The following is a 16,510-nucleotide window of genomic DNA, read 5'->3' as shown; positions in this document are numbered from 1 at the left end:
TTTGTTAGCTTTTAAATGAATATATGGCACTTTAAAAAACTAGTAGCACTATAAAAGACAACAAAATTGAACCTATGAATAGATTTTTAGCTTAAAGCCCATTAAAATTATGTTAATTACTCTACATTTACCTTAAAGAAATTTTGCGTATTGTTTATCTGCTGGCCAACCGTTCTACTGTAATTCATGTATGCTATGCCCTTGGTCTGAAAAAGTATTTTTTAAAAATCACATACACATAAGATGACATATGTAATGTTGCTGCTTTAAGATTTTTATATTGGTGTTAGAATATATGTTTTTTCTAAACAATGTACTTCACTGTAGTCATATCCATAGGATTCATACATACAACTATTCATGTTCCATCAATTATTAAGAGAAAGTAAAATTAACTTAATGAAATTTACTTTTGTAAATTTTATTTTGTGTATATGGCTATTTTGTCCACATACATATCTGTACACTGCTGTCCACTAATGCCAGAAGAAGGCGTCTGATCTCTTGGAACTAGAGTTACAGATGGCTGTGATCTGCCATGTGGTTATTGGGAATTGGGAAGAGTAGCCAGGGCTCTTATCAACTGGGCCCACTGTCTAGCCTCCACTGACACTTTAAACTTTTGGCAATCGTTATCATTATATAACTTGGAGCTTTGGGCTAAAGGTCTGACCTGTGAGACTAAGGACTATAACTTTCCTATGGCTTCTGGTTTTGCATTTTTTTTTTTAAAGATTTATTTATCTATTATGTATACAGTGTTCTGTTTGTCTGTGTGCTTGCTGGCCAGAAGAGGGCACCAGCTCTCATTACAGATGGCTGTGAGCCACCATGTGGTTGCTGGGAATTGAACTCAGGACCTCTGGAAGAGCAGTCAGTGCTCTTAACCTCTGAGCCATCTCTCCAGCCCCTGGTTCTGCACTTTAATCCTACTCCCCTCCCCCTGCTTTTATTTTTTGTGACAGGATTTCTCTTCGTAGCTTTGGAGCCTGTCCTGGAACTCGCTGTGTATACCAGGCAGATATCCTCCTGTCCCTGACTCCTAAGTGCTTCTGTTTTCTTAAAAGGAGAGAATTATGTAACCAGGCATTTATTTGTCTTATCTTTTTCTTTTCGGGGTTGAGTCATATGTGCGCTAAGCAGTGTTTATTCCACAACTGAGCTATATCCCTACTCCCAGTTCTCTTTGTACTTGTCATCTTGAGACAGGGTCTCACTAAGCTACCCAGGACTCATTACTCTGTAGCCAAGACAGGTCCTCAATTTGTAATCCTCTTGCCTCGGTTACTTTAGGAGCTGAGGTTATAGGCATGTGAAATTAGACCAGACTTCTGAGAAGTCTTTGAATAACCCAAACTCCCAAAGATTTTTCTCATATTTCTCACAAGCATCTTACTTTGTTGTTCAGCCTAGTCTGCAATCTGGATTTAAGTGACCCTCCAGTCTTAGGTTTCCAAGTAGCTGAGGGCACTTGGTACAGGCATGCATCATCATGCTTGACTAATTGTTACAGATAGCCAGAAGACATATGGGTAATGTCCTTTTCTTTTGTTTTGAATCTCAAAATCGAACTGTGTTCCAATTTTTATCCTTTAGATTTAGAAAGCTTTTCTGTCTTTGTCATAAATTCAGTGGACCAAGCAGGGCACAGCGACACATGCCTATAATCCCAGCAACTGGGAGGCTACGCAGGAGGATTTCCATGAATTTGGGGCTAGGCTGGGTTATAGCCTGTTTTTTTTTTTTAAACAAACAAAAACAAAAATCAAACAATCAAATGAACAATTTGAAAATAACCACTTGAAAGTTTTTGGTATGGCAAGCCTGAGGAAAAATCAGAAATATGCAACTGAAACAAGTTCTAAACTCAGCAAGTGTATAGTCTTCTAGGAAAGCATGATTCTTAACAACATACACAACAATCCATAATCTATCCAAAAACAATAACCTGACTTAAGTTAAACTCACCCCCTATATTATGTTCAGTCTGAATAATGTGGTGATTTCCAGGTCATGATGACGGATAAAGTACCAGCATCTAATCTCTCCCCACAGTTCCTATTGAAACAGCCCAAAAGATATTTGGGGGAAAAAAGATCAATACAAAAACGAATTTGACATAGAGCAAACATCAGAAGGTATGGGGTGAGGGAAAGAAGGCATGAGAAAAGAATGGAAGCATAGCCTGGGCTACCATATGCTAGTAGCGCATCAATAGCAAAAATGAAAAGAGAATGGAAATAATTTAAAAGCTTGGTTTTTACTAGGTGTGCCATACTATGTGGCCCTAAGCATATTATTTAAAGTTTCAGTTTTATTGTAGTAAATAAAAATATCTATATAAATATAATATATAAAAACTATATGCTTATCATATGGCTTATACAAATGAATAAATGTCAAGATTTAGTACTCAGCTTATTTTAAAAATATTTTTTATTTCTTTTTGGTGAAAGGGGCTCACAGTACTTACTTTGTAGATTGGGCTAGTCTTAAACGCACAGAGATCTGCCTGTCTTTGCCTCCCAAGTGATAAATGAGTTTGAATGATTCTTGGAGAGGCCCAACAGTAATCACATATAATTTCTTTTTTTTTTCAAATAGGGTGACACTATGTAGTCCAAACCAGTTCAGAATTCTCTATGTGGACCAGGGCTGGTCCAGAATTTACAGCAAGAATAAGGTTTAAAGGCATGTGCCATCATGCCTGGCCTTCATTACTTTTCTTTTATACACAAGTTTATTATACTACTTTGACTGAAAGTAAATAATAATGTAAATGATCTTTATTGATTTTCAATCTTCTATGGCTTGTTTGAAGCTATGAAAAGGATACGCTAATACAGTTTTAATATATTATTTTTTCTTATGTTAGTCAACATATTTATCACATTTATATATTTATTTTGTATATGTGTGCGGGATGTGCATATGCTATGACATACTATGTGGGGGTCAGAGGGGAAGGAGTCAGTTCTCTCTTTCTGTGGGGATCCAGAGAGCAAACTCAAGTTGTCAGGCTTACTGCTTGAGCCACCTCACTGGCTTTTAAACTCAGTAGCATACTAATAAGAAATAGGCATAAAGCTACAAAATAAGATAGGGATAACCTGAAATACCTTTTGCTTTTGTTTTATAAAAAAAATGTATGAGGAAGATAAAATAATTTAGAACATCTGGTTTCTTCACAGTAAGTAATAACTGTGTTATAGAATTGGTATATTTTAAAATACTTTTTTGTTTTGTTTTGTTTTTCGTTTTTTAGAGACAGGGTTTCTCTGAAGCTTTGAAGCCTGTCCAGGAACTAGCTCTTGTAGATCAGGCTGGCCTCGAACTCACAAAGATCCGTCTGCCTCTGCTTCCCGAGTGCTGGGAATAAAGGTGTGCGCCACCAGCACCTGGCATTAAAATACTTTTTATATGTTAAGAATACATTAGCACAGGGGGCTTAAGCCTATCCTGCAATGCGTGACTACTAGAAGTGCTAAAAAATTATTAAAAGCACATGGGAGCCAGTTTGAAAGACACACAAAAGCTCCCACAGGACAGATCTGGAAATATACAAGCAACAAAATAAATAACAATAATGAATTATAACAATACTAATATATGGATACTAAATTAAAAATAAATTAAAATTAAAAAGATGACTAAATGAATTAATGAATGGGTAGTTTTCCCTTATACTATAGTATTAATCAATAAACACAAAATGACAGTAACATTTGTCATTTTAGAAATTGTTTTGTGATCATAATAGCAGAGATTCAGATAAGATTACATCATGGCATAGAATTAAGTCAAAATTTGCCAAGAAACAGCAATATTTATACTTTAAAAGAAATCTGACAGCCTATGAATTAAAAAGGACAATGTTAACTATATAGGGGAAATTTGATAGATTCTACCTTAATCAAGTGATTTGATATCAATAGTGAGCAAATTGACATTATGTTTCTTTTTGCTCCTCTTCCTTTTCTGTTAGCACATACTAACTGTAAAAAATACTTTGGTCACATACAGCCCTCATGAACCTCTTGTTACACTGACAATAGACCATCACCCAGTGTTCATCCCTGGAAGAATATATAATCCAAATTGAAATATGCGACAATCAGATAAAATTAGTCAAGACTTTTTATAAGCTGGTACTCTTCAGAATATCAAGGGTCATGAAACACAAAGGCTTCCTACTAAAAGTGATAAGAAAGATGGAGCATCAAAATACTATATGTTACACTGGATAGGGAGTAATTGATGTAAATTATGCTTAGATTACTTCTACATTATACATACTAACATATGTAGTGAATATAGAATGTACAAGTGCAAAAGTGTGAAAATACAGACCTGAGGACAGAAAGAAGCATGTTTCCCCCCCACAGGACATTTATATAATATGACTTAATAACTAGAATACAAAAAATAAAAAAATTAGAATAGGTAAATTTAAAAATTTTAATCATCCATATATCCTAAAGCTGGAACACCTAAAACATTATTGGTATTAGAAAAGTCAAATTACTACCAGAGAATTCCCTATCCCAACCCATAAATTCTGCTATCCCTGAAGAGTAATACTACAGAGAGATTTAGATAATTATGGAAAAAACATTCAAGGGTATGGTAAATATAGTCCTCCCAAATACCTAGAAAACTAGACATACTCAAAATACTGAGCATAATTGAGGGTTAACATCAGCAAAGGTTTTGGTAGTTCTTTGAGGTCTGTGCTCAGTAAAAACAATCTCAAAGGAAATCTTGATTCTAACAAAAAGCAAACAGCTGGAAACTGAAAAAGGGAAGTAAATAATCCTAAAACTTAGTTAAATACAGTTTTGGTTCATTTCTATGTATATGTTAGGAGATGTTTGTAAAAATATAAACGTGAACAAGAGCACAATCTAGTAGTCATGCTTTCAAACTTCATATACCTGGTTAAAGATTGAGGGTGTGAATCTAAGAGAAGGTAAGACGCATACTTATTAATAAGTATGATACATCTTATGTAAAAAATTAACATAAGGAAAAAGAACATTTATGTAGTGATAAGAGCAGAAAATGGCATTATGAGACTGTCAGAGTCAGTGGCTAAAAAACAAATGATGGTATAGTGGATTAAAAATAAATATCAAAAGGTTTATAATCCCATTAAGTAGAAATGTGTGATTTTTATTTTTTCCTAAAGAAAATAAAGAAAACAACAAAAGACTACCTTTATTACCTTTCAAATTTGTAAGAAATACCTTGAGAACATGAATGAGCTATATTTAGGAGACTGAAAAGATAAAGACAGAACGGAAAACTTAAGTGCCATTAATAAATGAAGTAAACAACATGGTTAAATATTAAGCCTCTTGCCACAATAAAGCAAACACATTAACATTATTCTGTAGCAGAAGAAAAAACTGAGCTTAGCTACAGTAAATGGAAGAATAAAACAACTTCCTAACTTAATTTTCCCATATATCTATAAAGGAAATGTTCAAATGTGACACATTTGCCCCAGATTTTATCCTCCTTTGACAAATGGAAAAAAAGCACTAGGTACACTGTGTTTATTAAGAGAGGGATCAAGAAATTTTTTTTTGTCTTTGTTTTGTTTTTCTAGACAAGAGTTTCTCTGTGTAGCTCTGGCTGTCCTAGAATTTACTCGGTAGAGCAGGCTGACCTTGAACTAACTCACAGAGATCTGCCTGTCTCTGTCTCTGAGTGCTGGGATAAAAGCCGTGCACTACCATTGCCCGGTAGTAAATAACTTTTTATATCAATTTATTTTTGCAGTTCTAGGAATCAAATCCAAGGCCTTGTATATACTAGGCAAGTGCTCTGCCACTGAGTTACACACCCAAACCATGTTAGGCACTTGAGAAGAATTAATTATAGTAACAATAAAACACTGCTTTTTAAAGGCTTTTGTGGCCGTTTGTATATTTTACATATTAAAATTTTGGGGGGTATGAAATCGTATTCTGTTGGCTCAGGCTGTTGGCCTTTAATCTACATCTAACTAGTGCCCCTGACACAGCCTTATAAGTCACTCAAACTACAGATGTCATCATACTTGTGTTTTGTGACTGACTTTTATTAGGTTTTTGTTTGTTTGTTCTGTTTTTGTTTTCAAGACAAGGTTTCTCTATGTATTCCTCACTGGCAGTCTTGGAACTCACTCTTTAAACCAAGTTGACCTCGAATTCAGAGATCCACCTGCTTCTGCCTCCTGGGTGCTGGGATTAAAGGCATGCACCATCACCGTCCCGTGAAATGACTTTTTATTTGTAATTATCATTTTGTTCTCTCTTGACATTCTGTTACTTTAAGAGTAGTAATACATTATGTAAACATCATTGTCAAATAGGAGTCAACAGACAATCCCCAGCATCACCAATAAATATGAAGTCAGGTCTCATGAGTATCTGTAATAAACAGAATAACTCTTCTCTTTCTCATGTAGAATTAGCTAATTACTTAAGTATCTTTCAGATTAGGCAAAAAATTCAGATTCTTATCCAAATAATGTTTGTACTACAAAATTAAGCCCATGCTGAAGGTCTGGTGCCATTAGTATTTATGACAATACCAAAACAGTCATCATTAGAAATGTATTATAGAAATTAATAGTTTTTCAAGGGATGTTTACTTTAACATTAAATTTTAAAGATACACTATAATAAAAATAGTTTATCTTTAGCTACTTTAAAACATCTAAATATAAGACATAACAAACAGTTCTAATCACAAGGACAATAATTCTCCAAGGCACTAGTTGTATTTTAGACTTATCAGTATTTTCTGCAAATGGCTTCAGAAAAGCTTAGCTTCCTAAAGCACAGAAAGAATATTAGTAATTTCCTACCTGTTCTGGCATGGCTCCATGTTCAATTCCAGTCTTCAATAGTCTATAGCAATTGCCAAACAAATCCCATTTAGTGAGATCATGAGCACTACAAGAAATAAAAAAGGTTTTAATTTTACTCTAGAATAAAAGATAATTTAAATTGAAGTTCAGTTTCACTAAGCAGAATAACAAAACAATATTCATTTTCTTGTAGAATTAAAATCAACCCATAATGGAAACATTTAAATGCAGAAAAAAAAAAAAAAGAAAACAAGAGTAATGGTAGAGGTAGAGTTTGTTAAATAAACCACAAGTTTCACATTTAACATCAGGTTTCTCCTTAAATTGTTAATCCAAACTCGTAAACATGCATAACTTTGTTATATTTAAAAGTACATTTTAAAAAGAACCCTTTCACAATTTAAAAAATACAATTACATTTGTATTTTTGAGGGAGAAATCTCCTGTCATCAAATGGAGAGAATTACAAAACTAGAGGATAGGAAATATGAGAAACTCAAAATTCATTGTGTAGCCATTTATATAGCCTGAAGACTTTTGAACGATTTTTCTCAGGGCTCACTATGTAGTGCAGAATGGCCTGCAGCTCCTGCACGTCCTCCTGTCTCTGATGCCGCCTTACCTGACTTTGAAGGAAGAAACATGAACTCCACTACAGAGCCAGTTCTTTTGACTGTGGGTGTTAACTTTTATCATAAATGACAAGATATGCTTTAAAATAAGAGTTCTATACAAAATTCCAAAAAGTTTACTTGTATGTAAAAAAGGATTTGATTTCTCTCTTTTTCTTTATTTCTTCCTTCTTTCCTTCCCCTCACCCACAGAGACAAGGTCTCACTACAATGCTCTGTTGCGCTAGCTAGTTTCCATCTCTGGAGTCAGTTTTTTCCCCTCAAAAGCAGGTAGGAGTAGCAGCAGGCACTATCACAATCAACAAAAAGCCTAGATGCTAGAAACTGCTTTTGAAACGTGAATAATTTATTAAGAGCTTCCTTTTGACAACAAACCTTCTAGTGTCAAAACAATTCTGTTTTTCTTTCTTTGTGGAGACGATAAACCTCATTCCAGGGATATGTGGATTTGAAAGCAGTGCTTTCAAACTATATTCCTTATTCAAATCCAACTGTTATTCTATCTACTTAGTAAAAACGGTAATAATCTAGAAGTCCACAGGAATTACTTGCATAACTTCCTCAAAAATCTTTTCTCATTGATCTATATATAGTTTGGCAATTAAGTAATATATTGTAAATGCTTATCATACAGATTGTGGAACAGCTAAAAGAAAGAAATCTATCTTAAATTTTTTTTTATTGAAAAAGGTCCCTTATAACTGAAAATTTGCAACTTTGAACCAACATATACAATCTTCTTATCAATCTTACTTTTTACTTAGCAAGGTTGTTACATACCATCAATTAAAAATGACTTATAAAATTCCAGTTTATTGTATAAGCTCACCTATTTCTTAAATAATAATGACTAAAATGTTTACAGTACACTTTGTACTGAAATGATTAGTTTACAAAATTAATGACGATTCTTATACTAACAATAATTAAAACTAACAATTCTGAGAAAATCTGAATGAGCAAAATTTGTTATGATTTAATATTAAAAAATTTATCACTGGGGCTAGAGAGATGGCTCAGTGGTTAAGAGCACCAGCTGCTCTTCCAGAGGTCCTGAGTTCGATTCCCAGCAACCACATGGTGGCTCACAACCATCTGTAATGAGATCTGGCACCCTCCTCTGACATGCGGGCATACATGAAGACAGAATGTTGTATACATAATAAATGTATCTTTAAAAAAAATTTATCACTGTTGCAAAAGTTAAATGTTACGTTCAGTCTACTCATTGGCCAATATGTTACTTGTTAAATTAACATGAATAATAAATATGACATACTTGTGAAAAGAAGTTAAACGCTTTAAGGTAGAAAGAACGTTGTAGATATCATCATCATCAGCTTCTTCACCCTAGAAATAAAAAGTAAATGTGACCTCACCTTTAGAGCAACTCAGATTTATATTACGTCCTACCAATGCTTAACTGCCTAAAATTCATTCTATAAAGTATTATATTCACTACAGATGAATAAAGGCATATACATTTTTATAATACACTATGGTAAATTCCTTGAAATTGAAACTGCTTGTGATAGTGTTTTAAAGCTCTAGCTAGTGCACTCTGTCTTTCAATACTGAGGACTGGATACCAGGTGTTCCTCATGAATGCAAACATCAATTACTGTCTGAGCTACCTTATCCTGAAAAATGTTTAATGATTATTTAAGATTTTACTGTGACCAGTCACTTTAGAAAATTATGGTAAAAAAACAAGATATGTTTGAAAAATCACCAAAATTCTTTTAAAAAATTAGTTATATAGATTTCTCAGGAGGAACAAAACATCTATAAGAATTTCAGACTGTCTTATAGATAAGAAAGTAAGGACATGATATAAGAAGCCCAAATATAAAGAGAAAATAACTAGTTTGTCAAGAATACTGCTTGAGCAAGCATGTCTAACTTAATTTGTTCGATTAACTAGCACATTATGATAATTAATTTAAAAATGTAAATTGGATCCCTGAAATAGGAAACAAAATTAAGAAGAAAAAGCAAATCTTGAACTGTTCTTCAAAAAGGGGAAGAAAATGTAGCATGAAAAGTAAACTAGAAAAGGTCGATCTTTATAGGATGTACACATTTCCATAGTATGCTAAATTCTGAAAAGGGTGGAAAATTTTAGATTTATTAAAAATATGACTGACTCACATATTCATGTATTCTGAATAATTATTAACCAAAATTAGTACATGAACCATCAACGTTATAACGAACCTCTTGCAACAGATCTTCAACAGAATGATTGAATCGATCTACAAATTCATCAATCAGCTGGCTCCGAGCGATATCAACTCTATTCTGGATGGTATACTCTTCACTGCATAAAATGCTGTAGGTTTTACTGCAGGCTTCTAGAACATCTGATTCTACATGTTTCTCTACAACAAACTTAATCTGTTTTAATAAAGCATCCAGGTGCTGAGGAGGAACAAAAGGAAAGCTGTGATATTTAGATTAATAGCGAAAAATTAAAAATCATCATTCACCAAATAACCTTATGATTAGATGAAAATATAAAATTCAGTTACTAAAACTACTTTAGTAGCAAAATTTCAGAATGTCTTACCTTTTCCATCCTACCCGTGCTGTAGATTTCTAGATCAAAATACTGCGGAATTTGTAGCAAGTTTGCTACCTTCTCTGCATCTGCAGAATACTAGAGGAAGTAGCAAAGAAAAAAGAGTAACTACAATAATAGTGCAAGAGAGTAAACTCAGGGGCGTATTATCATAACACTGAAAATGGCATATACCTTTGATAGTAACATAGGAAGTGTAATGATAAAATGCTCAGTTAATTTGTTTCTGTCATCAATTTGAGTTTTCCTTTCTTTGGCTGTTAGCACCTAGAAATAAAAAGAAATGAAAAAAATTGTCACTTGGCAATAAAAATTGAAAATGTTAAATATAAAATGATGAAGAATTGGTGGATGACATAACCAAGAAATTTAAGAGGAATATAAAAAAATTAAGTGTTAGGATAAACTTAAGTGAGAGCAATAATGAATGAATAATTATACTTATATAAATATGTATTTCTCATCTGTGTCTAGTACACATGCCTAGAAGACATTATAGAAAAATAACCATAATCAAACAGCACCAAGATTCTGATCCTTGTCAGCTACTATTAAGGAACCATGGCTCACGAGAAAAAAAATGGTTGGTTATTGTGTAACAGAATGAAACCCAAAGTTCAGTTTAATTCCTTTAGGGTTCCCATTCCCTGCTAGTTATACCCTTGGTAGGTCATTTTCCCACAATGAGTAAAGATAATTTGTGTGATCAACAGGATGCTACTGATTCTAACTATATCTCCAGAATGATTTCATGACTTTTAGCATTAAAAATAGAGCAGTATTCATTATATGTTCAATTAATTCTTCTGAGAAAGGACAACACTCAAACATTCCTACAGAGTGGGCATGTAGACAGAGAACCTTTAAGATCTCTTACCTAGCTAGTATCAGTCCACACCTTGCCTGCCACATGTGAAAAATGATTCATGTGGCTATGTTTTAAACCATCCCAGTCAAGGCTGAAGATAAAGATGTGGTCAACCCTAAGAGGTTCTAAGCCAAATAGCAACTAAATCATGAGTGAATCTTAGGCCCACAGAAACTTTGAAAGAATGAAGGCTTCTAGTATTAAGTGTATAAATTTTAAAATTACTTTTATATCTGGGCCAATTTATTCTGATAGAAAGTAAGGAAGTACAAAAAAGGGGCAACATTTGTGAAAGGACTAGAAATTAGCCCTAAAATTGAATTATTTGGCAAAATTGGAGCAAAACACAGTTTAAAAAGACTTTTATAAGCCGGGCGGTGGTGGTGCACGCCTTTAATCCCAGCACTTGGGAGGCAGAGGCAGGCGGTTCTCTGTGAGTTCGAGACCAGCCTGGTCTACAGAGCTAGTGCCAGGACAGGCTCCAAAGCCACAGAGAAACCCTGTCTCGAAAAACCAAAAAAAAAAAAAAAAACCCAAACAAACAAAAACAAAACAAAAACAAAATTTCAAAATCTCTAAAATGTTGAATATTAATCAGGATTTTATGAGGATACTAATTTATTTTCCTGTATAATTTTAAAACAAATCATTTATGGTTTCATTCATGATAGGTCCTTTTAACAGATGACGACTTAAAAATAGTATTTCCAACATTGACCAATAATGCTTTAGTATAATTTTACATGCAATTTCTATTTTTTGTAGTGACATTTTGTTTGTGTTTTAACAAATAAAGACTGCCTGAAGATCAGAGTGCACAGCTAAGCCACTAGAGTCCAGGCAGTAGTGGCTGATAACTTTAATCCCAATATTTTGGGAGGACAAGGCCTTAATGCCAGTACTAGGGAGAGGTGGAAACAGGTAGGGATAGGGATGGGTGGAGAGAGGAATATAAGGCAACCAACCTTAATATATCTGATAACCTTACAGAAATTGCAAAATGATAGGTATCCCCAAGACTCTGTAAGAGTTGAAAGGACTCCTGTGACAATGTTAGTTCTAAGGAGATTCCAGGAAGCGATAATCTCATATAGCACGTATTCGCCATTTGTGAAACATACTAAACTCATGGTCAACTTGTAATAGGATTATTCCTAAAGACTAGAGAGACTTGGTTACAGCAGTCTCAGAGCCTTGTCCACAATCACAGTGGAGGACCTAGTTGAAAGAAGAGGCTAAGACTATTAACAGCAGAATGGAGCTAGAAATATAGAAATATCCCAAGATCAACTTGTTGGAAAAGAAGATTATGCTACTATAGAAAGGCAATACCTATATGATAGCCCCATCCTGGCTTTATGGCATGCAGCAGCTTTGAATGCTTGGGACAGAACTGAAGAAGTAGGAAAGAAGATTGAGTCGTTTACTAAAGTCATATAGGGCCCCAAAGAAACCTTCATTAATTTCTTACAAAAACTGACATCAGCAATAAATAGACTGATACCAAATTCAGAAGCTAGACAAATAATAATCCAATTTCTGGTTTTGAAAATGCCAATTTTCAATACAAAAGCAAAATTAGACCATTTAAGGCAAGATCAGTGCTCTTGGAGGAATGGATCCAAGATACAATCAATATTGAATCTCATGACCATGATGATGTTTTAATAGGAGAGGTGATTTCCGAAGGATTGAGGAAAAATTGAAATATCAAGTGTTTCAATTTTGGCAATCAAGGTCATCTTAAAAGGGGCAGTATCCTAGAAACAATGTTTTTACTAAGCATAATCCAAAAAGACTACTTCTCCCTTCTGGATTATGCAGAAGGTATGGCAAAGGAAGACACTGGACTAAAATGTAGATTAACAAGGGGCATTCAAAGTACCCCTTAGCCATTGGGAAACTTCTTGAGGGCTCTATAAGAATCTGGTCAGTCATTTCCTGTCATCATGGAGGAAACTCCTTCCCAGAACATTTAAAGAACCTAATGCCTATTGTAAGGAACCATACTACTTTGGATAATAAAAGAGCTATAGAATAGAGAACAACAACAAAAAAAAATTAAGGAAAAACCATAAAGCAAATATTTTGGCAAACTTTGATGAATGAACAAAGACCAAACTTAAAAATATGAATAAATGATACTGTCATTGACAGTCTGGTAGACACAGGTGCAGATGTAACAATAATTTCATCAGAATCTTGACATTCAAATTGGCGTCTGCAGGAGGTAAATGTTCAGCTTTTAGGGATTGGAACATTATCTCACATAAAACAGAGCATGAATGGGTCGAAGGTATAGGGCCAGAAAGTCAGAGAGGAAAATTAAATTAAATAGCAATGAATTTGTGGGATGTGACTGATTACAGCAATGGAATACTCAAATTAACATTTCTCCAATCTCAGAAACAAATCATTAATTAATGTATGCATCTGGGAAAAATATTACAAGATGTTATAAAAAACAGTGACTGACCATTCAGGTTGTACAAGAACAGGGCACAAGAGCTACTTATCTTACAAAGGCCCAAACAACCCTAACTTTAAAATGGTTGACAGACAAATCTGTATGAGTTAAGCAATGGCCTTTAACAACAGAGAAACCACAGGCTTTAGAACAGCTGGTACAGGAGCAACTAACTGCTCAGCATATTGAAGGATCAACCAGCCCTTGGAATTCTCTTGTATTTTGTTGTTAAAAAGAAATCTGGAAAATGGAGAATGGTAACAGATCTAAGAACTGTTAATAAGGTGATTCATTCAATGGGCTTTCTACAGTCTGGCATTCCTCTGCCTTCTCCATTGCCTAAAGGGTGGCCTCTTATATTTATTCATTTAAAAGACTGTTTCTCTTCACTATACCTTTACAAGAAAAAGACAAAAAAATTGAGTATTTTAAGTAATTATAAGCCTATAAGATATCAATAGAAGGTTCTCCTACAAGGAATATTAAATAGCCCTACCCTGTGCCAATATTTTGTAGGGCAGTCACTGGAAATGATACTCCAAATGGATAAGCAATTTCCTGAATCTGTAGTTTACCATTACATGAATGACATCTTACTAGCTGATTCAAATGTGGATACTTTAGAATGTTTGAAAAAGAAAAATTTGCCTTGTTGGGGATTACAAATTGCTCCTCAGAAAATACAAAGAGGAGATTCTATTAATTATTTAGGGTATAAAAAAGGTTCACAAAAAATTAGATCCCAAAAGGTACAAATAGGAGAGACTGACTGCAGACTCATAATGACTTTTAAAGATTGCTAGGAGACATTTTCTATATACAACCCACTACTGGGATAAAACCTGATGAATTGAGTAATCTGCTCAAAACTTTAGACGGTGACGAGGAATTAAATAGACCCAGGGAATGATCAGCTGAAGCTGAGAGTGAACTGGATTTGGTGAAGAGAAATTACAGAATGCACACACGGATTGTGTGGGTCAACATCTTAACTGCATTCTGGTCATATTACCCTCCAAACATTCTCCTATAGGAATTTTAATGCAGAAGGAAGATACCATCTTAGAATGGATCTTTTCACTACATAAACTGAGTAAAAAATTAAAAACTTATGTGGAAAGGGTCTCTGAGTTAGTTCTAAAAGGAAAATTGAGACTTTATCAATTAGCAGTAATAGACCCAGGCAAAATTGTAGTGCTCTTAAAATAATGATGAAATTCACAAATTATAGGCAGAATGTGAATCCTGGCAAAGGGCTTGTAGTAATTTTTTGGAGAAGAATAACAACAAATACTCCCAAAGAAAGAATTTAACTTATAAAGAGAACTAATTGGATCCTTCCTTACATTATAAATGGAGTCACCAAAAACTGGTGTACCTACATTCTACAGTGATGTTAAGTAAATCGGGGAAGACAGGTTACAAATAAGAAAATTTTAAAAAGTGGATCTAAACCTTATGATTCTGTCCAAATGTCAGAACTATGCTTTTCTGATGGTACTAGTGGATTTTAGAGACTCTCTTAAGAAAGGTAGAGATTCGTCTTATGCAGAAATAGTTTTTACATATTGAACCTGCTGAATTTATACCAGATGATACAGAATTGACTTTATTATGTATTCAGTTACAAGAAATAATCAGCACTACGAATCATCCCATACACATAACACGTCTGATCCATATGGGTCTGCCAGATCCTCTAACATAAGGTAATGATGTGAGATTTCCTTATGCATGCTATCAATGTTTTATTACCATTGGCTAATAAAGAAGCTGTTTTGCCATACAGCAGGGCAGAATATAGCCAGGCTGGAAGAGATATATAGAGAAAGTAGAACGAGTCAGAGAGATGCCATGTAGCTGCCGAAGAAGAAGCACCCGGAACCTCTTTATTGCCTTGAGGCAATACACAGAGTAATGGAAATAGGTTAATTTAAGATTTAGTTAATGAGAAGCCTGAGCTATTAGGTCAAGGAGTACTGTAATTAGTTTCAGTGTGATTTTGGGTGGCCAGAAAATGGAATGAGCAGTCTACACTTGTAAATGGCATCCGAACGACTGGATCTAACATGCATGGCCTGCCACCTACTTCTGGTCTGGAACCTTGTACACCTACTCAGAGTTAGGAGGAAAGTAGCTAAGAGTACACAAGCAGCTCAGCAATCTCTGTCTGGGGAACTGGCTGGATCAGTCCGCTAGGCCTAGAAAGGCAGGAGAGCATGGCAATTCCCTCTGCCATACACAGAGATATTTCCAGGCCATGCAATGAGCTGCATGACAGATTTAGCTTTTACTCAGATAAATATGTGCCACATGTTCCTTCCCAGAGTTGAGGTGGTGAGTGTAGCTCCAATAGGAGGTACCAGAGCTGGCAATAAAGGTATTTTCACCATACTGAAAGGCTGAGAGAGGCAGAGGCAGCATCCAGGGCCGCTGTGACCACACTACTTACAATTTTAAATACTCTTTGTCAGAAAAGGATTACAAATATGCAATAGGACAGATTCAGACATAAAAGACCTCTAAATATGACAAAGTGTGAGTGTTCAAAAAAATGTACAGGCTTGGAGGAGAGAAGAAAAAGAGTATAGATAGCTCTGAAAAGAAATAGTTTTAAAAAATATTTAAAGAGACAGTAAAAGTAATATAAAAGAGTATAGGCAGCTATAGATGAAAGAAGTAAAGAAAAATAAGCCATGCAAAGATGAAATATAGACAGTCTGGATTATGTATATTATTGTGTTTTCTTTGAATTTTTTGACTGCAAAGAGACATTTGATTCTGGGGTGTGCTAACTTAAACCAACATAAAGGTATCTTGACTTTAAAATTTGGGTATAAGGATATATTGTTTTGGTAAAGAGGTTCTGCTGTTGTTTACACAAAAAATGAGAACCCGTGGCTCCCTTTCAGGCTAATGTGGTTGGATGGAACAAGACCCTGCTGAACTATCTCTGTGAATCCTAAAAATATTTCACCCAAAACACAGCTGGAAGCAGTTTAGAATAATCTACGCTTGAATTACCAAAATGATTGTTTATAAATGTTAGTTTTATTTAAAGAGGGATGATATAAAAATGAATATATATTTTTTTAAAGATTTA

At 34.4% G+C, this 16,510-nt stretch overlaps 1 protein-coding gene across 3 annotated transcripts in view; it reads right to left on the bottom strand.

Annotated features, from left to right (window-relative positions):
* Stag1 (STAG1 cohesin complex component) overlaps positions 1-16,510 on the bottom strand; it is a 305,418-nt gene that overhangs the window by 55,915 nt on the left and 232,993 nt on the right. For all 3 annotated transcript variants that reach the window (XM_050139376.1, XM_050139375.1, XM_050139374.1), the window contains 5 exons: positions 10,247-10,339; positions 10,061-10,150; positions 9,709-9,912; positions 8,771-8,841; positions 6,857-6,944 (listed from right to left, as the gene is read on the bottom strand). In XM_050139376.1, coding sequence (XP_049995333.1) covers positions 6,857-6,944; positions 8,771-8,841; positions 9,709-9,912; positions 10,061-10,150; positions 10,247-10,339 — 546 coding nt within the window. The remainder of the gene's footprint in view (positions 1-6,856; positions 6,945-8,770; positions 8,842-9,708; positions 9,913-10,060; positions 10,151-10,246; positions 10,340-16,510) is intronic.

This window comes from Alexandromys fortis, unplaced genomic scaffold (assembly GCF_014885135.2).
Source record: "Alexandromys fortis isolate MF-2015 unplaced genomic scaffold, M_Fortis_MF-2015_v1.1 scaffold_36, whole genome shotgun sequence".
NCBI lineage: Eukaryota > Metazoa > Chordata > Mammalia > Rodentia > Cricetidae > Alexandromys > Alexandromys fortis.
Note: the sequence above shows the minus strand (reverse complement) of the source record. Positions and strands in the feature narration are given on the sequence as shown.